The sequence below is a fragment of the Carassius auratus genome, chromosome 4 (genome assembly GCF_003368295.1).
Source record: "Carassius auratus strain Wakin chromosome 4, ASM336829v1, whole genome shotgun sequence".
Classification (NCBI taxonomy): Eukaryota; Metazoa; Chordata; class Actinopteri; order Cypriniformes; family Cyprinidae; genus Carassius; species Carassius auratus.
Window position 1 is genome coordinate 16,693,532 of NC_039246.1, and position 24,215 is coordinate 16,717,746.

The 24,215-nt window shown below is 36.0% G+C and overlaps 1 protein-coding gene across 1 annotated transcript in view; it reads left to right on the forward strand.

Annotated features, from left to right (window-relative positions):
- LOC113056736 (collagen alpha-1(VII) chain) overlaps positions 1-24,215 on the forward strand; it is a 59,077-nt gene that overhangs the window by 10,327 nt on the left and 24,535 nt on the right. Inside the window, exons 3-43 of the mRNA XM_026223566.1 lie at positions 1,802-1,982; positions 2,156-2,315; positions 5,534-5,627; positions 6,364-6,537; positions 7,337-7,500; positions 7,651-7,780; positions 7,891-8,007; positions 8,093-8,248; positions 9,288-9,404; positions 9,496-9,642; positions 9,865-9,984; positions 11,834-11,992; positions 12,104-12,217; positions 12,379-12,528; positions 13,730-13,867; positions 13,952-14,098; positions 14,187-14,306; positions 15,019-15,165; positions 15,777-16,043; positions 16,452-16,591; positions 16,747-16,870; positions 16,968-17,111; positions 17,970-18,157; positions 18,240-18,317; positions 18,402-18,419; positions 18,503-18,529; positions 19,379-19,447; positions 20,001-20,081; positions 20,194-20,220; positions 20,529-20,573; positions 20,653-20,721; positions 20,833-20,928; positions 21,125-21,151; positions 21,261-21,314; positions 21,666-21,737; positions 21,998-22,057; positions 22,164-22,190; positions 22,282-22,326; positions 22,533-22,568; positions 23,217-23,261; positions 24,034-24,069. Of these exons, the coding sequence (XP_026079351.1) occupies positions 1,802-1,982; positions 2,156-2,315; positions 5,534-5,627; positions 6,364-6,537; positions 7,337-7,500; positions 7,651-7,780; positions 7,891-8,007; positions 8,093-8,248; positions 9,288-9,404; positions 9,496-9,642; positions 9,865-9,984; positions 11,834-11,992; positions 12,104-12,217; positions 12,379-12,528; positions 13,730-13,867; positions 13,952-14,098; positions 14,187-14,306; positions 15,019-15,165; positions 15,777-16,043; positions 16,452-16,591; positions 16,747-16,870; positions 16,968-17,111; positions 17,970-18,157; positions 18,240-18,317; positions 18,402-18,419; positions 18,503-18,529; positions 19,379-19,447; positions 20,001-20,081; positions 20,194-20,220; positions 20,529-20,573; positions 20,653-20,721; positions 20,833-20,928; positions 21,125-21,151; positions 21,261-21,314; positions 21,666-21,737; positions 21,998-22,057; positions 22,164-22,190; positions 22,282-22,326; positions 22,533-22,568; positions 23,217-23,261; positions 24,034-24,069 (4,310 nt within the window). The remainder of the gene's footprint in view (positions 1-1,801; positions 1,983-2,155; positions 2,316-5,533; positions 5,628-6,363; positions 6,538-7,336; positions 7,501-7,650; positions 7,781-7,890; positions 8,008-8,092; positions 8,249-9,287; positions 9,405-9,495; positions 9,643-9,864; positions 9,985-11,833; positions 11,993-12,103; positions 12,218-12,378; positions 12,529-13,729; positions 13,868-13,951; positions 14,099-14,186; positions 14,307-15,018; positions 15,166-15,776; positions 16,044-16,451; positions 16,592-16,746; positions 16,871-16,967; positions 17,112-17,969; positions 18,158-18,239; positions 18,318-18,401; positions 18,420-18,502; positions 18,530-19,378; positions 19,448-20,000; positions 20,082-20,193; positions 20,221-20,528; positions 20,574-20,652; positions 20,722-20,832; positions 20,929-21,124; positions 21,152-21,260; positions 21,315-21,665; positions 21,738-21,997; positions 22,058-22,163; positions 22,191-22,281; positions 22,327-22,532; positions 22,569-23,216; positions 23,262-24,033; positions 24,070-24,215) is intronic.

Genomic DNA, 24,215 nt, shown 5'->3' on the forward strand with positions numbered 1-24,215 from the left:
AAGCCAAAACATAAAATAATGTGCCAGGCCTGGTCCTCTCTCGTCCTTCACGGTCGTCACTCCAGTTTTATATCCTTCCATCTCCTACGTGGGACTCAAGACCGGCGGTGGGGCGCAGGTGTAGCTCATCTCCAATCACTACACCTGGCCTCACTCCTCGTTCCCACGCCTCTCAGCCCCGCCCCACTCGCCACAAACGCATATAGTTTTGTTTCCAGAGCTCCATTGTTTTTTGATGCTATAATAGCGTCTGTCATCTTGTGATGGTTTGACAAAAAAAAAAGAACATTTCAAAGCATTCTTCTGAGAGTGAGTTTGAGCTGTGCTGAAAAGCTTGGGATGTACTTGTCTTCTATGATTTGGTTTATTTCAGGTGTGGGTGTGTGAAACTACGTTCTCTCATCTGTGAGATCTGGCTGTACATTGTCCGCTGCTATCAAGTCTAATCTACAGTAGAACTGATTAGCTCCTGCCTAACACAGCTCATCTTTGGAGAGTTATCTGATTCAGAGGACATCTGCAGTCCACTTAGTGCCAGCCATTACAAGTTTCACAGTGATTGTGCAATCACCTCATGACCAAGGCCACATTTGCACCAATCAAAGACAGAAATAAATGAATATTTGGATGCAGTTTAAGGATGCACACTACCAGAAAAGAAGCTCAGAAAACATCCTGAAATTGTAGGTCATATGAAACCATAACAAGCACTGGATGACTGTACTTTTCTTCTGATCAGGACTTAGTCTGTTCTTGTTTAATGTGGTTTCTAAAGTGCAGGTCACTTGGCATAAATCTACCAGCTCTTAAAATCTATATTTTCTCTGAGTCTGCACTGCCATCTAATGGTGTTCAAGAACATTGTTGTTGAGTGTGAAGAAGAAGGCCTTGATAAGAATGAGGTTGCACTCTTCGAAATATAAATCAGCTCAGTTCCTGAATTTTATTGAAATATGATGCAAAAGTGGAATTTAATTTAATATTAAGGATAACTAAAATAAAATCAGGAACATTCATGTTTGATTGATTTTTGAGAGTAGTTTAATTTAAATAATTGTGATAAAACTTTATTTAATGCAATAACATTAATTAACAATGTGCAATACATTTGTGACAGTGTAACGTTAGTAAAAAATAATGTAAATGTAAAAAATTAGCAATGTAATGTTTATTGTTACTTGTTAGCTCAGGTCTATTAAATCATTTTAACAGATACAAATTTTGATTTTAGTAATGTACTAGTAAATGTTGAAAAATTAACATTAACTGAGATAATACATATTTTGGAACAAGTTGAACCTTACTGTAAAATTGTTCATTACTATATGCAAAAATTATTATTATTATTATTATTATTATTATTATTATTATTATTATTATTTATAGTATCAGCTATATATTTTTTAATTGACATATTCTAATTAATCAATATTTCAAAGGTTACCTAACAACAAAAATATATTTGATTCAAATATTATTTAAATTAATTCATTTGTTTTCATTAATAAATTAAATTTATTTATTAATTCAAACTAATTAATAAAGCATTAAATTAATTTAAAGAATTCTCTAATTTAACAGAAATAGTCTTTTTTTTTAAGAGACTTGTAATAGACAATATAATATAATTCTGAAGTTCATCTTGCTGTCAAACCAATTCAGCCTTCTGTGGTGTGTACGTGTCCAATCCCCCTGAATTATGCCTCACTTTCTCAATATGAAATATTAACCATCTTATTAGAACAATTTTATTTATAAAGCCATGGTAAAATAAGATGATAAAAGATCTTTTGTTTTTCAGTATGTCGTACAGCCATGCCTGCTGATATTGTGTTCCTGGTGGATGATTCCTGGTCAGTGGGTCCCACCAGCTTCCAGCAGATCAAGGAGTTCATAGCACACTTCATCCGAGCCTTCCAGGGAAGTGTGGTTGGACAGGAAGGCATTCGCTTTGGAGTGACTGTTTATTCAGACTTGCCCAGGTCAGTATACTGTACATACTGAGGCGGGTTAGTGTTTGCACATTGGAGAGATGATTTCTGCTATGAAAATGATTATGAAAGAATAAAACACTATAATCTATAATATGTATATTCCTGACCTCAGTTAGCACAAATTGACTGCTTGAATACTCCATGCATCTGTCCTTGTTTAGGATGCGTATAGCTCTGACGGATTATTCGACTGTGGAGGAAGTGCTGAGAGCAATTGAGGAGGTGCCCTATGAGGGAGGCAACAGCCGCACCGGCTTGGCATTGGAATTCCTGGTTGAGTCTGTGTTCAGTCCTTCTATCATCAGAGACAATGCCCCAAAGGTGTGACACTTCAATCACAATCACTTCAAAACACCTTTTTCATGCTTAACCCAACTGTGAGAGAAAAAGACCCACTTTAAACTGCAAAGTTGGCACAGATGCTGCATTATAAGTGCTTCATAAATACAAAAGACAAGTTCACAACCAACAAAACCCATGTTAGAGGCACAACAGAGAGATTTTAAAATGGCTTTTATATGACATTGCATATTTACCTCAAATTTTAAGCGCCTTAACACGACAATCAGTTTGTCCACACTGACCACAATTTGCTGCACGATATGACACAATCACAGCCAATCAGTGGTCAGGGCTACACGCTTAAAAATAAAGATTCCAAAAGGGAGTAATTCCATAGAAGAGCATTTTTTGGTTCCCTTTCAGTGAACTGTTCTTAAAAGAATTTTTTTTTTATCTAAAGAGCCTTTTCCCACTGTACCCTTAAAAATTACATTTCCAAAAGTAGATGCCATGCCGTATAGAAGAACCATTTTGGTTGTCTAAAGAACCTTTCAGTGAACAGTTCCTAAAAGAATCATTTTTTTCTTAGTTTAGAGAACATTTCAGTAGTCTGAAGAGCATTTTTTTCACCATAAAGAATCTTTTGTGGATTGGAAAGGTTCCATGGATGTTAAGGTTCTTCATGAAACTATAGATGCCAATAAAGAACCTTTCGTGTTAAGACTGTATAAAGGGCCCTTCGTTGAATAGAAAGAGTTCATGGATGTTAAAGGTTCTTTATGGAAGCATAGAGGTCAATAAATAGTGCACCTAGCATCATGATGCATGAATATAAACCAATCAAATGACAAATTCATGCTGCTCGTATGGTTTTATTTGCCCCTCGATACTGAATCTCAGTGATATCTGTACATTTTTAAAACTGCATCAAAAGTATTGAAATGCTACATTTCCAAATAAAAACATCTTGTCACATATACACAGAACAACCTTCTAATTATATATCTCAAAGAGCTGCACCTGCAATCACTCCATTGGTTCTGTCAGGACATCACGTCCTGCGCTGCAGTGCACACACTCTGCTCCGCAGTGTCCCACCCATCCTAATTTAGGTCTCGATTAGGATTCCAAACCGCACACAGCTGCTGGTCTTACCGTAGAGCACCTGCGTGAAGAAATGAGCGTGCGTTTATAATAAACTGCAGAGATTTCACCTTTTATTAAACCTCTCATCAAATACTGTACATACACTGTAATGGCATGCTAGCGTAGAGTGCATAAAGATGAAGCCAGATGCAGCGCGACCAATGCTGGTGAACTTTAGGTGACCCAGGAGATGTTTCCTTTTCAGAATACTCATTTGTAAGTGTAAGCGACTTTGCAGGTTTGGATCTGCTGCGGTTGGGGAATTATGTATGCAATGAGATGATAATTCATGCTGTGTGCTTTCAAGGGCATCAGTATCAGCGTGATGCTTTTAATGGCAGATTGAGTCCTCTAATAAAAATTCACACTTTTGGGTGGATTATATGAAAGCTGACAAGAAAAAGTCCCAATCATATTTCACACCAAAAATCAAAAGAAAAAAAAAAAAATCTGCATAAAGACAATAATGTTGCTGTTTTCAGTTTTTTTATTATAATTTTTTTTACATTATATTTTTCATGACATAAAAGCATATTTCACCTCTCAGATTACTGTAATGCATTATGGTAATATATTACATTAACACTTATTTGAAAATGATTGTTGAAAATAATAGCAATAGCAAAAGTAAGTGTTGATGCATTTTGTAACTAAAATTAGGGTGAAAAAAAATGCCTGATTGTCCTGAAAATGTCACAATGCAAAACTGTAATGTTCCTACTATAAATATTGGCTCCATGTTCTATAAGCAAAATATAATAAAAAAAAATTTCTGTTAACTTTATTTTACAGTCTTTATTTTTTGCTCTGAAAGTGTCTTTGTATTTCTGTGGTTGATATGTCCAGTTCATTAAATGTAGTTTTTCCCCAAGTATTAAGACATTAGACAAAAAGAAAGCTAATTTTAAGGACCATTAACCCTTTTTTTTTTGCATTGTGACAATTTTAACTGCAAATGAGAACACCTGAGAAGAGATGATGCTGACCCTAAAACAAACAGAACTAACAAATATCGCTACAAGTGTATTAACAGCAATTATTATATGATACAGTCAATGTTCATCTTGTCTGGCTGACTATGTCTTGTATAAATTTTTCTGAAAAATCCTGTCATATGCACACAAACTGACAGTCACCACTTATAAGCTACCACTAAATATTGTAGAAACGTAATTTTCTGTAAAGTTGCTTTGTAATGATTTGTATCTTAAAAAGCGCTATACAAATAAACTTGAATTGAATTGAACTGAATACAGGTGCATCTGAAAAAATTTGAATACCATTGAAAAGGTCTTTATTTTTGGTAATTTAATTAGAAAATGCAAATTTTCTTATATTCTTAAATCATTGCACACAAACTGAAATATTTCAAGAGTGTTTTTTTATTTTATTTTTTTATTCTGATTGTTACGACTTATAGCTTAGGGGAAAAAATAGAAAAATTAGAAAATTCCATTTCGAGCTTGATTAGTTTGATTAATTTTGAATATAAATACTGGGTAGCTCTTGGGCTAGTTTAGAACATCATTTACCACAATTATGGGAAAGACTACTGACATGACAGTTCTCCAGATGACAATCATCAACACCCTCCACAAGGAGGGGAATCCACAGACGGTCATTGCTGAAAGGGCTGGCTGTTCAAAGAGTGCTGTATCAAAATATATTCACAGAAATTAATGAAGCAGTAATTTGTGCAAAAGGAGCCCCAACCAAGTATTGAGTGCATAATTAAACCTGCTTTGGAGATCCTGAACATTTCTGTTTTGTAATTTTTTTTATTTTTATTGATTGATATTTGAGACAATATTCAAATTTTTTGAGATACTGAGAAATTTTCATTTTCCTATGCTGTAAGTCATAACCATCAGAATTAAAACAAAAAGCTCTTGAAATATTTCAGTTTGTGTGCAATGAATCTAGAATATAAGAAAGTGTGCTTTTTTAAATTCAATTACAAAAAATAAAGAACTTTTCCATGATATTCTAACATTTTTTTAGATGCACCTGTAAGCTCATATTTGATTGTTAGATTCACCCTTTTGCATGTTGGGAAAGGAACACTAAAGCATAACTTTATGTTTTTCTTTCTCTTTTTTTTTTGGGCTCAGATTGCTGTTCTGATCACTAATGGCCAATCAGATGATCCGGTGGATGGTCCAGCTAAAGCTGTAACAGATAGTGGGATTTCCCTGTTTGCTGTGGGTGAGTTGAAACTTTCTATTCATGTCACAAGTGTTTGTGTTGTAGTTTGAATGGTCATGACGCATCTGTACTATCTCATGTTTTGACGTGTGGCTCAGAGTAACTATAGTGCAGTGATTTACACTGAAGGGTTATATTGGTGAACAAGGCAAGACATAAAACAAGTGTATGTTTGTGTGTGTCAGCCTTGTTTCCTCGACTTTTTTCACGCTCTTTCTGTTTCGACGCCCAGAGTGCTGAAATAATTATGGCTCATTACCCGGTGGCCGACTAATTGCTGTAATTTTTCATCAAACCCATTCCTCCTTGTCCCCCTTCATCACAAACACACTCACACACACTGACACCATGTCCTGCCTTTCTAATCAGTTTTCCCAGAGAGATGTGAATATATCAGGGCGTCTGACACATCTTTGAGACACATGTTCAGCAGCGTGACGTGCCGTGACGTTCTCCCATCATCACTTAACAGCTGATACACTGTCTGATAACACTTCAGAAGGCCTGAGACATTTCTCATTTCTATACACACACACAAACACACACAGCCTCCGTGTTATAACTATTTTAAAATAAAGTTTTGACATAGTGGTTAATGAATAGTAGTGGTGCTCATATGGGCGATGAAGGTTTGAGTTTGGCCTGCAGCACGCCCTGTTTGCATAATATATAAAAAATGATGATGTCAAACTGTGTAGAATCGGTGTTAATTTGGCTGGTTTTGTGTGTCCGTCAGGGGTGAGGAACGCCAATCAGGCTGAGATGAGAAAAATCGTCACCGAGCCCCATGAGGAACATCTGCTGCTCAGCCCAGATTTCTCCTTCCTGGAGAACCTTCTGCCCAAACTGTCTCGTCGCATCTGCTTCACTGCTTCAGAACCTCCCCGACCTGTTAAGCAAAAGCCAGCAGGTAAAACCACTGAAAGTTTTGCTAATGAAAAACGAAACATATCTTGATTGTAACCAAAGGTTTTAGTTGCAGTCATTACAGTTCAGCTTCTCTAAACTCTCACCTCCTTGGATACTTTTGCTCCCTTAGACAAGCTTTTCTGAAGATACCATACAAATAAATGGGAGAACACTTTACTTAAAGCTTTGATATATAATATCTGTTAAAAAGTAGTTATAATGCAATAATTTTGCCTTGTAAAGAAAGCACTGTATAATGCATTGCACAAGATCATGAATAACTGTAACACAGTTAATACATTATATATTATACATTACACTTATCAATTTATCGTTACACTATGCATTTAAAATTTGGTTATAATTATTTACATAAAGATATTATAAATTGCAAAGCACATTTACGAATAATTATAATGCATTATACCGTTAACTAACCCTTTATAATGCATTATACATAATGCCTTTAAGTAAAGTGTAACTCTGGTTTATTTTCAGTAAAATGCACACAGTTAGTCATTATGTAGTTAGTTTTTTCTTTGTCTGATTGTTCTAGATACAACAATGTTAAATCAAACAGCATTCTATTTCTGACATTAATGTGTGCATAAATGCATAATAGATTCACCCAAGTGACCTGTCGTTTTTACAAATTGTTAAATCATTTCCATAATTCCACAGATACATAACTGAATTGGATTAGAAATTGCAAAATAATGTCTGATAATGTATCAGGCAGCAACGGTTCTCAGTGAATAGCTAATTCTGTCTTATCCTGTGTGCTGTTCTGTCTGCTGTAGCGGTGGAGAGGATAGTAGGACCTAAAGATCTGCAAGTGAGCGAGCTGAGTTACAGCTCTCTGCAGCTGACCTGGAGTCAGGCCACAGGAGACGTTACCGGCTACAGGCTGCTCATCACCCCTGTGTCTCCAAAGGGCCATCTGCTCCCGGCACAGCAGAGACAGGTGAGACACGGTCACCTGTGCATATATACACCCCATGCAGCGGAGCACAGCAGATGGACCAGTTTTCTTTGTGGCAATAAGCTAATATGTTTTCTGTGTATTTTCAAGTGTGGTCTGTTCAGAATATATTCTTTTGTTTTTGTCTCTCAGATTGATCTGAAGGGAGATATTAGTAGTGCTCCAGTAACCGGGTTGAGTCCTAAGACTGAGTACTCCCTCACTTTACATGCCATCTATCCTGGACGCATTGGAGAATCTGCCAATATTACCACAGAAACCAGTGCGTTTTGAAATTTACACACTAAAAATGTCTCAAAGCGTGATAAATGATTTATTTGTATGCAAGCTTTCCCAATGCAGTGTCCCAGCGTGCATGTGCTTTCTTTTCAGCTGTTCTGCCACCGGTTTCCAACTTCCGTGTGATTGAAGAGGGACTGTACTCTTTACGTCTGGGATGGACGCCTTCACTTGGAAAAGTGGATACATATAAAATTTCTGTTCCAAGAAGTGAGAAATCAATGCACACTCTGAGACAGAATATTAGATATTTTAAAGATGTTGTTTTTTAAGAAATTCCTTCATTTGTTCTCAGCGGACAGACCCGGCCTCATTTATGATCAGATACTGTCGGGTGATGCCTCCTCTCACGTGATCGACACTTTAGAAGAGGACAAGGAGTACACAGTTGATATCTACGCCATCTACCCAGAGGGCCTCAGTGAGACTGTATCTGTCACCGGGAAAACTTGTAAGTCTGTCATCTGTTTGGTTCCTTTTATAGTATAGTTTCATCTGATGCCTCGTGTACAAAATCTGCCCTTCATAATAATACAGTACCCTAGTGATGGCATTGGAAACTTTATGTACTGTACCACAGCACTGAATAATCATCATATCTCTGTACCATCAATGTATTAGGAACTTAAATTTGGTAGTCTAACAAGGTTTGTGCAATGGTGTTTGTCTAAAAAAAGGAAAGTGCTTCCTATTTAGACTTCCTATTTCATGCCCACTTCATATACACACATGATAGTTTTTTGTTGATATTTTGTTTACAAAATATCAACAAAGGGGGAAGTCGTGGCCTAGTGGTTAGAGAGTTTGACTCCTAACCCTAGGGTTGTGGGTTTGAGTCTCGGGCCGGCAATACCACATCTTAGGTGCCCTTGTGCAAGGCACCGAACCCTCAACCGCTCCCCGGGCGCCGCAGCATAAATGGCTGCCCACTGCTCTGGGTGTGTGTTCACAGTGTGTGTGTTCACTGTGGTGTGTGTGTGCACTTTGGATGGGTTAAATGCAGAGCATGAATTCTGAGTATGGGTCACCATACTTGGCTGTATGTCATGTCACTTTGTCACAAAACATTAAGGATAAAACAGCATATTATTCACACACATATGTATATTATAATTATAAATACATACAGTTTAATGTTGTGCTTCAGTACTGTATGGTTTGGGAATAATAATAAGAATTGTTATTATTATTATTATTATTATAAGTAGTTTATTATTATTATTGTAATGATATTACCATTTATTAAAATCTTTATTGATGATAATAATAATAATAATGATAATTGAAGATTTTTTGTATTAAATTGTTTGGCTTGTAATTATTGTGTGTATTATTGGTTTAACCACTAGATGGCAGTGTAACACATCTTCATGAAGAAACCTTTAACATAAAATATAAAAGGCCCTCTTGTGTTTTATTTCTTTCTTTATTTTCGGTTCAGCTTGCATTATCATCCTATTAAAAACGTTATCCTTCGGTGTGTGTTGCAGTGAAACTGGTGCCAGTTGATAAACTGCTGGTGCAGAACGCCACAACAGACACCGTTCAGGCCCGCTGGTCTTCTGTCAGAGGCGCCACAGGATACAGACTCACCTGGTCATCATCAGGTAACAAGCGCTGAGCTGCTTCAGTATTAAATGCGACCTATTTAAAAACATGCATGTGCGTGCATATCCCTATACTTCCATATTTCCGCAGAGGGCCACATAGAAAACGTGAACCTGGGAGACAACTTTAATTTCTACATGGTGCAGGGCCTGCATGCTGGCACTGAGTACACCATCACTATCAACCCCATCTTTGTGGACACTGAAGGACCTGTTACCTCTGCCAAAGCTAAAACATGTGAGTACTAAAAGGTGAACTATAAGGGGCCGTTCACACAGGACACATGCTTGCTTTCCAAACCAGCTAGATGGAGCCAACACAATGGAACCAGGATTTCAATATTTGTTATTTAACTCATCTAGACATTAAAAATAATGCAGGCTGAGTGTGAAAAGCTACAATACTGCTAGTAAACCACGCCACGTATGCAGATGCTGATGCTCTCTCTCTCTGTCTCAGTGGAAAGCAGTGCAGTACAGACCCTGAGAGCGTCTGCGGTGAGCACTAGCAGCGCTGTTACCTCATGGAACGCTGTACCTGGAGCCACAGGCTACAGATTGGCCTGGGGCCCTACTGCAGGTACCTATATAAGTACCCTGTTATTCATCTCCTTGTCCTGCATTTGGCCGTTCTCCACTTTCCAGTTTCACTTTGTAGTCTGTTTCCCTTTTCATTTCCTCTCTCTTTCTGATTTATAGTCCTTTTTTCATGGAAGCGACAGGTTGGTGCCGCCTCATGACGTCAACTTTATCTGTGCGCTTAAGAGAATTTGCTTGTGTGTGTGTTCATACGTTTGGGGCTCTGTGTGAGAGAAATGAATCGATGGCACCTCAGAGCGCCTCCGAAAGAAGGGTCTTTGAAAGTGACTCCTTTCTGTCACTGTGATGGGCTGCGGGCATTTGCTTTAAAAGAACGACCTGGAAGAACATTCTGATGAAGGAGAGCTCTGTGACTCATACCACACACTCTGACACATACATATAGATGAGTCTGAGGATGAGTTTATGGAGAAAGGAGAACGAAACGGAGGGAGAGAGGAAGACCAAATTAGAGGTTAGGTGTTTAGTATTTAAAAAAAGTCTTGAAACATGAAAGTAAGATTTATTTTTATTATAAATTATATATTTTAATTATAAATATACAAAGTTTATATTTGTGTGTGTGTGTGTGTGTGTGTTTGAATATATATATGCATTTACATTTACATTTGTTCATTTAGCAGATGCTTTTATCCAAAGTGACTTACAATTGAGGACAATTAAAGCAATCAAAATCAACAGAAGAGCAATGATATATAAGTGCTATAACAAGTCTCAGTTAGCTTAACGCAGTACACGTAGCAAGGGCTTTTATTTTGTGATAAATAAAAAGAAAACAGATAGATAGAATGCAAAAAGATTATAGAAGAATAGTGTTTTTTAAGAAAACAAGCAGTTAGTAAAATAATTGAGTGCAAGTCTAAATGGTCAAGTTTTTTTTTTTTTTTACGAATTGAATTACAATAAAAAAGTGCTAGAGTTCAAGGGTCAAATAAAAATGGAAGAGATTTTAGCCGATTCTTGAATATGGCTAAGGACTCATCTGCTCAGCAATAAAATAAATAAAATATGCAACTTTATTATTATTATTATTATTATTTGCTAAAATATATCAGTATAACACATAAAAATATTAATATTACTAGAATAAAATGTGGATCCACACACACAAACACATTATCATTATTTTAAAGATGTTTTTTCATTTATATATCAGCAAAAAACGAATAATTAATATACATATTAAATTAAATTAAAAATAAAATATTATAGTATATATTAAAGAATGTACAAAATATGTGACAAAAAATTATAATAATATACTGTACATGTATATTATATGATATACAGTGGTGGCCAAAACTATTATAACACTTATTTAAGGCATATTTAAGAGGTTTCAGTTGTTTTTATTGAACTGGCAATACTCATAAAACAAACTATTTCTGGAACTACCAGTGAAGAAAGGAATCTGCTGGAACACTGAAAATGATGATGGACTGGACCCTCAAAGTCCGGACCTCAACCCCATCGAACAAATTTGGGGCGAGTTGGAAAATAAACTGGACAGATCTATTGAACATTCAAAGGAAAGCCTTTGGCTTGAGTTGCAGAATGCATGGGATAACATTAGTGTTGAAGTTCTCAGGAAATATATCCACATTAAGCCAGAGAGATGTGCTGCTGGAATTGCTGCAAAAGATGGACATATCAAATATTAGTTAAAACTAGATAAAAACAGTACAACTCGCTTCATCTGATTTTGTTGTGCTCAGAGCAACCATCTGCATGTTTCTTCAACATACAGTAATATATATATATGTGATATATAAAACTTTTTTAGCTATTTACATGTATATATATTCATTTGTGTGTTTGTGTATGTGAAGAGTTCTTAGGGAGAGATCGGCCCAGGCAGCTGGCTCTGAATGGCAGCACTACTGAGTATGTTTTGAAGAATCTGGTCCATGACACAGAGTATGTGCTTTCCCTTTACGTTCTCTTTGGTTCTTTGGTTGGTCCGGGCATCCCCGCTACATTCAGGACCTGTGAGTGACCCGACACCTTGTCATGTTTCCTTGATAAACACATTCTGACAGTGATTATTTATATATTTGTGCTTGTTGGTTGGGTTTCATGTCCTAAATTCTGCTCCCCAGCGCCTCTCGGATACGTCTCAAATTTTAAAGTGACGTCATACACCAGCTCGTCCATCGATGTGGAATGGAGTCCCATTGTGGGGGCCACGGAGTACAAACTCACCTGGAGTTCAGGTGAAACTAGTGGCACTTTTTGTACTTTTTAAAGCCCTATACTACTAAATATCATGATAAAACTTTGTATTTTCTATTCAATCTGTCTAGTTTATTTTAATAAGGCCCATTAAACTGTGATATATTCCAAAAGGTTTGACAATGTTGATGTTCTTTCGCAGAATTTGTGAGTCCTCAGAGTCAGTATCTTGACCGCAGCACTTTACAGCACAGCATCACTGCTCTTCAGCCACAAACCCTTTATTCTGTCAGCATTCACGCTCTCTACAGCAACACAGAAGGACCAGAGATCACTCTCTCACAGCAAACAGGTACTGAAAAAAAAAAAACAATTCCTAAAAACAGTATTTCATTTAACCTTCTTTGTATTGTTTCTGGATGTGTTAACTGTGTCCTTCTGTCTCAAGAGTTTATTACAAGTTAAGCTCAACTGGTGTGACAATGTTGATTAATACAAAAATTATGTCAACTTGTCTCAACTTTTCTTAAAAAAAAAGCACTGAAACACCTACAATGGAGGCAATTTGTAAACATTAGAATACTCACCATTTCAATAGTATAGACATAAAAAAATGTGTTAACATGATTATAGTGTGAAGAATCACTAATATTTTAGGTATAAAGTTATATCTTCCTTTCCATGAGAAATGAACTCTGTAAACCTAAAACCCTTAAAACAGTTATAAAACAGCTTAACATCTGAACACACACGTTTTAACAGAAGAATAAATATGCTTTTATACAATTATAACATTCACATTTCCTCCAAATATTGGTCCCATTCACGTCCATTGTAAGTAAATCGCCATACCAATTTTTTTTTTAGAAAACAAAGGACTAGTGAGAGTTTTTTCTGTAATAATTAACACATCGAAACCCTGCTATTAGAATATTCCTTTAATACACTCTTATTTTCGCTTATTTCCCCTTTTCAGACTTACTCACCTCTTCACACTGGTCCTTGTGTTGTTGTCTGTGTTGTTCTAAGTCTTCCACAGTGTTTTATTTTGTGTGGTTTATTCTGTAGAAAAGCTGTACCAACAAATATTGGCTCTTTTTAGTCCATTTGGACTGCTCAGTTTGGCTCTGTTTGTTTTTACAATGACAACGGGTCGTCAGGCACATGTCATTTACTAAAGCCATAAGAAGAAAACTCTGTTCGGTTAATTAGGCACTTCAGACAGTCGGGGTCCGGGGATTGTTTCAATGGGACTGAGGGATATCATGAGATTGATTGACAGCTCCTGTGTTTGAGCCCCCATCTTTAGTAACCACAGCTGTATAGAGTAGTATTTTTTCACTGCTGTCAGCTTCACTGTTATCAGCACGTCTTCACAGTTTCGCAGACAACAATTGTGAAAAGCAGAAAGCGGCTGCATTGCACTTAAACAAACACTGTATAAAAATGTAATGCCATGCCATGATTTATTTAACCAGTTTTGATTTGAATATGCCATGCATAGTGGATTATAATTCCTCAAGAGTCATGTTCTCTGTATTATGCATTTGCAGCCTCTTTGACAGACTCTGAGTTGATTGAGACAGTTCGGGAGGTAAAGGTTGTGGACATTGGTGCCAGCTCATTCAAACTGGCTTGGAAGAAAACCCCAGGGGTCACTGGGTACAAGATCACTTGGAGCCCTTTCCATGGTGGGTACCATCAGTCCTCATTACACCCCATTACAACAAACACTTGATTACGATCCATCCATCATCTCTGTGTTCTTCTCTCAGGTGGAGAAAAAAAGAGTGAGGTTGTATCTTCTTCTACCACTTCCTTCACCATCACCGATCTGCCTGCCAGTTCTGCATACAAGATCCAGGTCTCTGCAGTGGCCAGAAGCAAAGAGGGAAGTCCAGTGATGGTGACGGCCCGCACATGTAAGTCGCTTTTAATATTTCAACTCGCTAGTTTTCATGTAAATGGACAACAATAAGTATTTGAGTCAATGTTGCTGTTGGGTTACAGTGGATCTGCCCAAGGTGACTGGATTCAGTGCTCTGAACACCACCGACAACAGCACTGTACTGAACTGGACCAGTGTTCCTGGAGCGTCTGGCTACCTGCTGTCCTGGAGACATATATCAGGTCAGAAGCATTAAAAAAACTGATTTACACACATGACCTTCAATGTGTAAAAATATCCTAAATGTGCATATATTTATCTGTAGAAATTATATATAATGGTAACAGAGATATGCCAAAATAAATTAAGAAATTAATAGATTATTTATACATCATGTTATTTTATTACAGTAGATTAAACTAGCTGATACCTGGCTTTAGGCTCTAGCACTGCGCAGATGGTTTAGAACCTTTTATTTGTTAATGAGTGTTGCTAGATAGCAGGGGAAAACTCATTTCAGATAAGCTCTTGTAATAAGAGTCCTTCTCACAAAAGCCGTTTTTGTCTGATATACAAGACATGAGAAAAGAGAATAGACAGCGTAGATAAGGTCATGAAGAGATCTGTGATTCATTCATGTTATCTTGATGACGTCAGCAGGGTCTTCTAATGAGGGTGTGCTTTGCATGAGCACGAAGGTTATGAGGAATTTAAAAGTGGACTTTTACTTCAGCTTATGACACAAGACACAGAACTCAGATTCTGGAAGCCGCTGTGTCCTTGAAGTGTTTTAAACTGATATAAAAGAGTTTATGGCATCTGAAATCTGTGGTAAAATTTGTAGCTTTTTTTTTTATTGCAGATGTTGCAGTTTTTTGTTTCCTTCACCTGTTTGTCACATTCATGCTGATATTATTTTGTCGTAATGCAGTTGTCTGTCTATGTTCTGTGTAGAGGTGGACATCTCCTCTGATCTGCTGAGCTCTGGCTTCACCTCCTATAAGATCCGAGATCTGCTATATGGCAGAACTTATATATTTTCCATCAGACCTCTTTATGGGGAAGTGGAGGGTCCGGTCACAACCATCACTAAAAGGATCTGTAAGACCCATCTCTGCAAATATCATGGAAAAGTTTTTTAACTCATTATACTGGAAAGTTTATTTTTAAAACACACTTCTGTTGAAATGTTTGAGGTCAGCAGTGTGTGTGTTTTTTTCTATAAATTAATACTTGTATTCAGCAAGGACACATCAAATCAATTAAAAGTGATGGTAAAATGTTTATAAAATTACAAATGATTTCTATTTCAAATAAATGCTGATCTCTATATCTTTCTATTCACCAAAGAATCCTGAAAAAAATTATCACGGTTTCCATAAAAAAATATATTAAGGAGCACAAATGTTTTCAAACATTGATTTGAATAAGAAATGTTTCTTAAGCAGCAGATCAGCATATTAGAATAATTTCTTAAGGATTATGTGACACTGAAGTCTTGAGTAATCGCTGCTGAAAATTCCACTTTGCAGTCACATGAATAAATGACACTTTTTCATATACAGTAGATTAACAATTATTTCACAATATTATCATTTATACTGTGTTTTGGATCAATAAATGCAGCCTGTGTGGCCATATGAGACTCCAAACCTTTGAACAGTGGTGTATAGTAAAAGCAAAACTGTTTTTTTGTTTGATTGTCTTTACAGTGGGAGCTCCTCGTCTCATTCCTGTCCAGAGCCCTACGCCAGCCCCTGTCTCTGCTAATACCAAAATCAAAGACTTGCCCCTCCACACCACAACCAGAAATACTCGCACCCCATTGGTCAAAGCCCCCAGCGCACCCACAACCACTCAGAGACTCGCTGTGAGGCCTCAGATCACTACTGGCCACACAGCTTCAGCACTGACCAGGATTACCACAGTAAATGACCGAACCACTGTCAAGTCTGTCAAAACACCTCCACCTGGCCCAGGTCATTCCCATTAAGCTGGGTCTTAATCTTTTTTTTTTTTAATTCAGTTTTCAAGTAAAATTTTCAACTTAAAAAAACGTAAAAGCTTCTGCTTTTTATACGCACCAGAAATATTAATTGTTTAGCTTTCATGCCCTTTCCCACCCTCTCAGTGACCCCTAGAATAAAACAGGCTGCTTTCATTGTTTTGCTCTTTTGAATTTTTCAAAAAAAAATTTAAACAAAAACAGTTTCTAACAGGCGTTCATTGTCAGCTTTACATCTGAGCTGAAATATACCACACAACTAAACTGTTAATAAATGTTTTTCTATGATATGATGCCTTTAAGAAGCTTAGATATTTTACTGCACTGTCTACACAATGTAAACCTACACAATGTGAATGAATTGTGTGCTTCCTTCTGTTAGTGTGTGGCAGGGTGAAAGCAGATATTGTGTTTCTGGTCGATGAATCCTGGAGCATTGGAACGAATAACTTTGGCAAGCTGAAGGATTTCCTGTTTAGAATCGTCACCTACTTCCCTTCTATAGGACCTGAAGGAACACAGGTAGGACATGCTAATGCGCTATACTAAATGAAATGCTTTCAACCTCATTTGGGATGATTCTTTATCTTAGTCACTAAAATCTATAGTCTCATAATAAGCACAAATATCTAATGCACTGTAAGTGTGGATTAAAGCATCTCATTAACTTGCCTTAGATAGCAGTAGTTCACTACAGTGATCAGCCCAGGATCGAGTTCAACTTTAACACTCACAAAGACCGTAACTCCGTTTTGAGAGCACTCCGTGCAGTCCGCTACGGTGGGGGGAACACAAAAACAGGTGCACATTCAAACACATTCAGAGATTAAAAATTGTTAATCCTAAATATTAAGGTGACATCTCGTTTAAAATGTGATGATTGTGAACTTGTGTGTAGGTCGTGGGATCAGCTATGTCCTTAGGGAGATTTTTCAGGAGTCTTTGGGTATGAGACAGGAAGTCCCTCACGTGTTAGTGTTACTGACAGACGGGAGAGCACAGGATGACGTAGAGCCACCTTCCAGGATAGCACATGCTCTGGGTGAGTAATATCAACTGCAGTGCAGGAATAGACAGATATTAGAACACAATTAAATATAAAATGCTGTTCAGAAGTTTGGGCTCAGTAAGATTTGTTTCACTTCTATTCAAAAATACAGTAAAAACTGTAATACTGGAAAATATTTAGCACTGTCAAACGATTAATTGAATATAAAATAAACGTTTTTTTTTTTTTATATTACATATGAGTACTGTGCATATTTATTATGTATATATAAATACACATACAGTATATATTTTTTGATATTTATAATTACTTTATACTTATACTGTAGATTTATATTATTATATTTTATAATATATATACATATATTTAATATATAAACAACATATCTTTCTTAAATATATACTGTACATGCATGTGTTTGTATTTATATATACATAATGAATATACACACATATATTTTGTAATATTATGTAATATTTTGGATGTGATTAATCACAGTGAATCATTTGACAGCGCTAAAAATATTATAATAATTTAAAAGAACTGTTAACTTTGGAAGCTTTTTTCCAGCTTATGTTATGAAAAATTAAATTAGAAAGGTTATTTTGAGTTTATATTTTATTTCTCCAAAATTCTGAAAATTGTGATAAAATTACTTTTATTTAAAGTATTTTTTTTATTACTATTATTAGAAAACTTTTGTCACCTTTGAAAAATGTAATGAGTCCTTCCTGGATAAAAGTATAAATTTACATTTTCTCTCAAAAAATACAAAATATACTGGCCTTAAATTCTGAGAGGCATCATGTGTTTATAAACTTCATCATAATTTAGTAACACTTCAGTATAAGGCCGAATGGATGAATGCATTAATGTGTATTTGTGTATTAGGTGTCAGTGTGTTGGTCATCGGCATTGCTCATGCAGATATTAATGAGCTGAGGACCATCGCCTCTCCCACCACTTACACAAACATCTTCTTGGCCAATGATTTCGACGATCTTCCAGGCATCGAGAGAGAGTTTATCCACAGCATCTGTAGCGAAGCCTTACAATCAGAGTTCAAACAACACGATGAGGTGGGCCGAGCAGATCCCAGTATGAGTATTATTTTCACAATACATGCTGCATTAGTCAGATTTGTATTTGTCTTTGTCCTAGTCTGCTCAACTGGACACACCTACAGATGACCCAGAAGCTCTCAGTAAACCAGAAGGGCCCTGTCCACTTAGCTGCAAGGTAAACACTTCCTCTGCATCCTCTCTACAGCTGTCACACCATGTCTTATATGAATCCTCATTCACGGTTTGCTGTCGTTCACAGGGTCAGAAAGGAGAGAAGGTAAGTGGCAATTGTGTTATCATGTATTATTGATCAAATAATTATAACTGATCATTTAATCGTATCTAATTTCTCCACTGCAGGGCGATGGATTTGGTCATGGTGGCCTGGTATGTTTAGACTACCGCAGACTGCTATTTCTTCATTTCTATTATCTCAGTGATTAAATGGCATCTTAACTGCGAATTTTGCACAGTGTCATTTGTATTTTTTTTTAATAGTTTTATTAATATTTTGAATTATATTTTTAAATATTTTTTCCATTTTTATTTGACTTTTTGTTTAATTTCTATTCATTTTCTATTCATGTCATTATAGTATTAATTATCTACTTATCGTTTTTATTCATGTTTTGATTAGCTTTTATTATTCAATTTTCAGTTTTCATTTAAATTTTAGCAAAATTTTTAGTAATTTATGTGCTTTTCAAATTTTTATTAGTTTTTGGTTTTTTTATATCAATAAATAGTTTTAATTTATTTAAATTATTTAATTTATTTTAGTTTCAGTTTTATTTCAGTTAATAGTTTTAGTGCACAAACTCATTTCACTTTGTCAACATTTCTAATTTTCATTTAGTTTTTAGAGTTTTTCTTCTGATATTTACAATATACAGTATATATATATATATATATATATATATATATATATATATATATATATATATATATATACATGTAGATAGATAGATATATATATATTCATATATATAAATATTCATATATATATATATATATATTCATATATATATATATATATATATATATATATATATATTCATATATTTATATATCACATTTTAATTAACAAGAATGTTTTCAATCATTTTAGTTTTATTTAACGATTACAGCACTAGCTTTGCAAACACAATGTCTAAAGAAAATGTCAAAATCTAGTGTATTTCTTGCGGCATTATTTTAAGAGCATTTCTTTTTTTTTATGTTTTTCTTTTGATATAGCGACTCAAGCAAGGCCCGGGACATTATGATTCATTCTCTCTAAAGGTCAAAGGTGAAAAGGGTGAACGAGTGAGTACATCCAACATCCGAAGCACTCATGAAGTTCCACAACAATAACTTAAAAAAACATCAATAAAACACCCCCTCTCTGTCTTCATAATTGCATGCTAATGTTTATGCTAATTACTGAAGCATTTAGTATGTAAACCGAGCCGTTCTGTTAATGATGAGATTGTTTTTGTGTAGATTAAAGGATTAAATCTAATTATGAATATCACAGATCTTTCTGTGTACGGGATGCTATTCGTACTTTGCTTTTTCTCTTCCTGTTATCTCTTTGAGAAGGCGACACATGAAAGCACTTGTCATATCAAAGCGACTCTTTTGAATAACAAATGAAATGTGACGGGTCTCGCTAACAAGATCAGTATTGTTATGATGTTTCATTATTTATTTTTGTGATGTGTATCAATGTTAATGCGCGGATTCATATTGCTCTATATTTGCTTTCAAAGTAATATGTGCACTGAAGATGTTCTGTTGTTATATTTGAGGAGTATCAAACAATCTCTGTATCATTTTTTTTTTCTTGTCTGCATCATTCCCACTTTGCATTCATCAGGGTCTTCCCGGAACGGATGGAATTCCGGGTTTACCAGGAAGACCGGGTAGATCTGGACCTCCTGGTTCTCCTGGACAAAGGGTAAAGGATGGATCGAACTTCAGTCGAATACAGCAAAATATGTAACAAATGTAGAAGTATATTGTTGATTACAGTTGTGAATGTGCATAAACAATCTCTCAATCTGATTCAGGGGGCGGCTGGAATTCCGGGAGACATGGTAAGTGTTGCACTATATAAAAACAGTGTAGGTGGTGATATTTAAATTGGTATATTCCTGAAATGGTAGTTTATGTATGTGATGTCCTATAGTCCTTTGTTTGTCTTGGTAGGAGAATTGGGAAAGCTGCTATTATCTTTGAGTGTATCACAGGGAGAATAATTCTGGCTAGTCAGTGTAGTGTATTTGCCCTCACTTTCTTTTAAAGGTTCACCCCCTTTTATTGAATGTTTCACATTTTAAACAGTTCGATAGCAAACCAACCTTTTCTTTACATTTCTTCCTATTTCTTTTCTTCACAATCTCAGGGGCCTCCTGGTAATACTGGACCTAAAGGACAGAGAGGAGAGAGAGTACGTTTAGTAATTGCCAAACATTTGATATGTTGTACAGTGGTTTTTATTTGAATTGTATTTATTTTTATTCATGTAGGGTGAACCGGGCTATGTTATGGGAGGTATGGAGGTTCTTCCAGGACGTAAAGGAGAACCTGGATCCTCTGTAAGTGATTATATCATACTATACAGCTCTATTCAGTTGTTTACATTGCATAATATGCAATTAATCTACTAAAAAATTATAACTGCATTGCTTTTCCCACTTGATTAAAAGGGCCCTCCAGGTGCTCCCGGGGTCCCAGGGGTATCAGGTCCTCCAGGACTCCCTGGTTTGCTTGGGCCTCCAGGCTCTCCTGGACTCTCTGTTAAGGTTAGTATAAAATAATAAAAGTATGCACACATCTAAATTTCAAAAAATCATTTTATGTTAGTTGTTAAGGTTTTTACTGTATGTACATAAGATGCAGCTTCAATGCACAGCGTGAAGTTACAATACAAGTCCATACTCGATGTTACATGCAACGTGAGGTATTTGTAGTTTTTCATGGTATTTTTCTTCCTCTTAGGGTGAGACTGGAGAATCTGGTCCTAAAGTAAGTCATCTACTGCTCAATAAACAATGAACCATTTAACATTTTATGTAAAATAAACATGCAGAGTTCGTCCTTAATGTGTGATTATGATGCTTCTCCCATTCTTCAGGGTCCACGTGGAAAACCGGGTCCGAAAGGAGAAAAGGGGGAGCATGGAAGTAATGTTAGTGCATGCTTTAAGATTTACTCTTTTAAAGCTTTCGATTTTTACTAAAAATGCAAATACTTTACTAACCCAGATTAATATGCAGAAACAGCTAGAAGTATACAGTACTTCAAAAAATATTTCTCAAAGGTGTAGATGAATAAAACTTATATACAAGATATACAAATATAACAAGATTATTTGTGTAGAAAATACTTTCAAAATTTCCTGTTTTATATGCAGTTATCTTAAAAAAAAAAAAATGGTAGCAATTTGTCAGTTTTATTGAATGTAAGCCATTAAGTAGGTTGTGTTTAAAATATTATAAAATGTAATAAGTAATTAATTCTTCTGGATGTGTTTTCCTAGGGTTTACCAGGTTTACCAGGAGCAGTGGGAGTGGATGGACTTTCAGGACTTCCTGGGCAGAAGGGGGAGAAGGTTTGAGAAGATCTAAAAGAGTATAATTTTGTGCTTTCAGCAGTGGTATAAAAGCTATTTTAAGAAACGACTTCCTACAGCTTGCCCAAGACAGTTAAAATGCATAAATTAAATCTCTCTGCTCATCTGCCTGCTATCTTTTTGGAACTCTCATTGTTCGGAGAGCTGTAAAAAAAAAAAAAAAGGCCTGTCAGGACTGCATGAAGCTAAAATTAGTGCAGCTGCTGTTTGATTGAATTTCTTTTGTGTTCATCATAAAGGGAGAGGAAGGTATCGGAATTCAGGGTGTTCAAGGTCCGCTTGGGCCAAAAGGAGAAAAGGTATTTGTTTCTGATGAGTTATATTAGTATTTCATTAAACACATGCATGTTCCACAGTGAAAAATCTTAAGGGTATTTATTAAATCAGTGCTAATCAATTTTTCAGGGTAATACAGGACTACAAGGCCCAAAGGTAAGCATGTTGCATTTAAAATCAATGGAGCGGAGTAAAAGACAATTGTCTTGTGCAATGTGTAATTTGTAGTTTCCATATTCATCCAAAGGGAGAAGTAGGAACCCAAGGAGTCCAGGGAATCACAGGCCCACGGGTTTGTCAAAATATACACAACCATTTCAGCATCGAAGTGTTTCGCCTGTCAATTTGTGCTATTAAAATTGTCTGTCTTTCACAGACATTGGCCATGAACCTTTTAACAGATGTCAACCTTGCAGATGCAGATTTGTTTAATAAATGTTAAGTGCTTCATAATGGCAGGGGTGTTTCACTGTTGTTGTGTTTTCGTCTTTGTTTTAGGGGAAAAAGGGTCTTAAAGGGGATCAAGGAGACAAGGTATGATTTTACACAATTTAGTCAGGTACATGACTTTCTTACTGCTCTCTCTGTTTTAACCGATTTGCTCTTTCTCTAAATAATAATAATAATAATACAAAAAATCTATCACATCAAGTCAGTGCTTTTTTCTAGTGCTGCACTGTATTTAATAACCTGATCCATAATACTGTAAATCCTACTTGACATTTCAGCATGTTCAAAAATGTACAGTCAGTTTATTTCACTAGTATTGTGTTCAGAACCCTGTTTCCTCACTGAAATCTGGAATATTCTCAAACATCAAATGCACTAAACATTCTTGCTGTCTGGAATACTTGATGGTCTGTGGTCAGATATTTCTGGCTCTTTCCTCTCTCATCATAATATAATCTTGACTCAAATCAATATTTCATGTCCATTGATTCGTATACTCGGCAAGCAGTCATGTTAGAAGATGGATAATGTGTAGTCAGTTAGCTAGTCATAAAAATAAACCTGTTCAGGATGATACAAGTCCTTACCACCCTCTCAGGTCTATTTTACAGTTATGGCTTTCTAATTGTATATTCATTTTTGCATGTTGGTATTATTTGACACCTGACATTTGCTTTCAGTTGCATAAACAGAGAGTTAGCCTAATCAGTAATAACTTGCTTTGTTTGACAGGGTGAACGTGGGGAAATCGGACCTATCGGGCCTCCAGGAGTTGCAGTAAGTCCATAACTTTCACCTGTTCACTTCCCTGAAAAATGGAAATAGCAACTGCAGGAAAAGGTCAGATGTGTGATGAACCAGTAAACGGATTTAAATCACTGCACTGCACAAATGCTTTCTTAAAAAGTCCAATCCTTAACATTTGTTCGCTCAAACTTCCCCACTCTGTATGCGGCTGTCAGAAGTTCTATTAAGAGCCAGGATGAGCTGTAGATCTCGGGGGAAATTAAAAGAGTCGATTAAGAAAAAGGCAAAACGCCTCCTCTCTGCTCTCTGGCCAGTGATGGACTCCAAAATACACATCAAACTAAGGATCCGTTATCGACCTGATTAAAACTGAGAAACATCTGAATGGAGTTTCCACTTAATAATGAGACGGCAACTTTAAGAAACTTTAAGAAATCCTATATTATTATATCCTTCACATGCAACCTTGCCACTGTGTGTCCATCTCTGGCAAATCAGATTTTCAGTTAGTTTCAAATGAAACCTCTACAGTCATTATTAAACCCAAGGCTTCAGAGAGGAGATCAAGGACACTCTCCAACGATTCGACTCATCATTATCCTTGATTCCCTCAGAAACACCATGGCATGATAAAACGTTTGGTTTAGAGCTCTACCACACTCTAAAGATGCTCTCAGAGAGCCCACACTAGACATCTAACATCTCTCAAAGCACCTGAGGTCATTCATATTTGCTGAATACTAATTTCATAATTTCGTGCAATGATTAGAAGGAAAGTTTACTTTCTCTTTTTAAACTTCAGGGCTTCCCTGGAGCTGCTGGACGAAAGGGTGACGAGGTGAATCGAAACTTTTTTCTTCATTTAACCAAATCTAGTACTTCTGATAAACTACACTGGCCAAATTTTGTGGATTGCACTTTTTTTATAACTTAATTAAACTTTGCCAAATAACTAATAATTGTGTATAACTAAGCATACAGTGA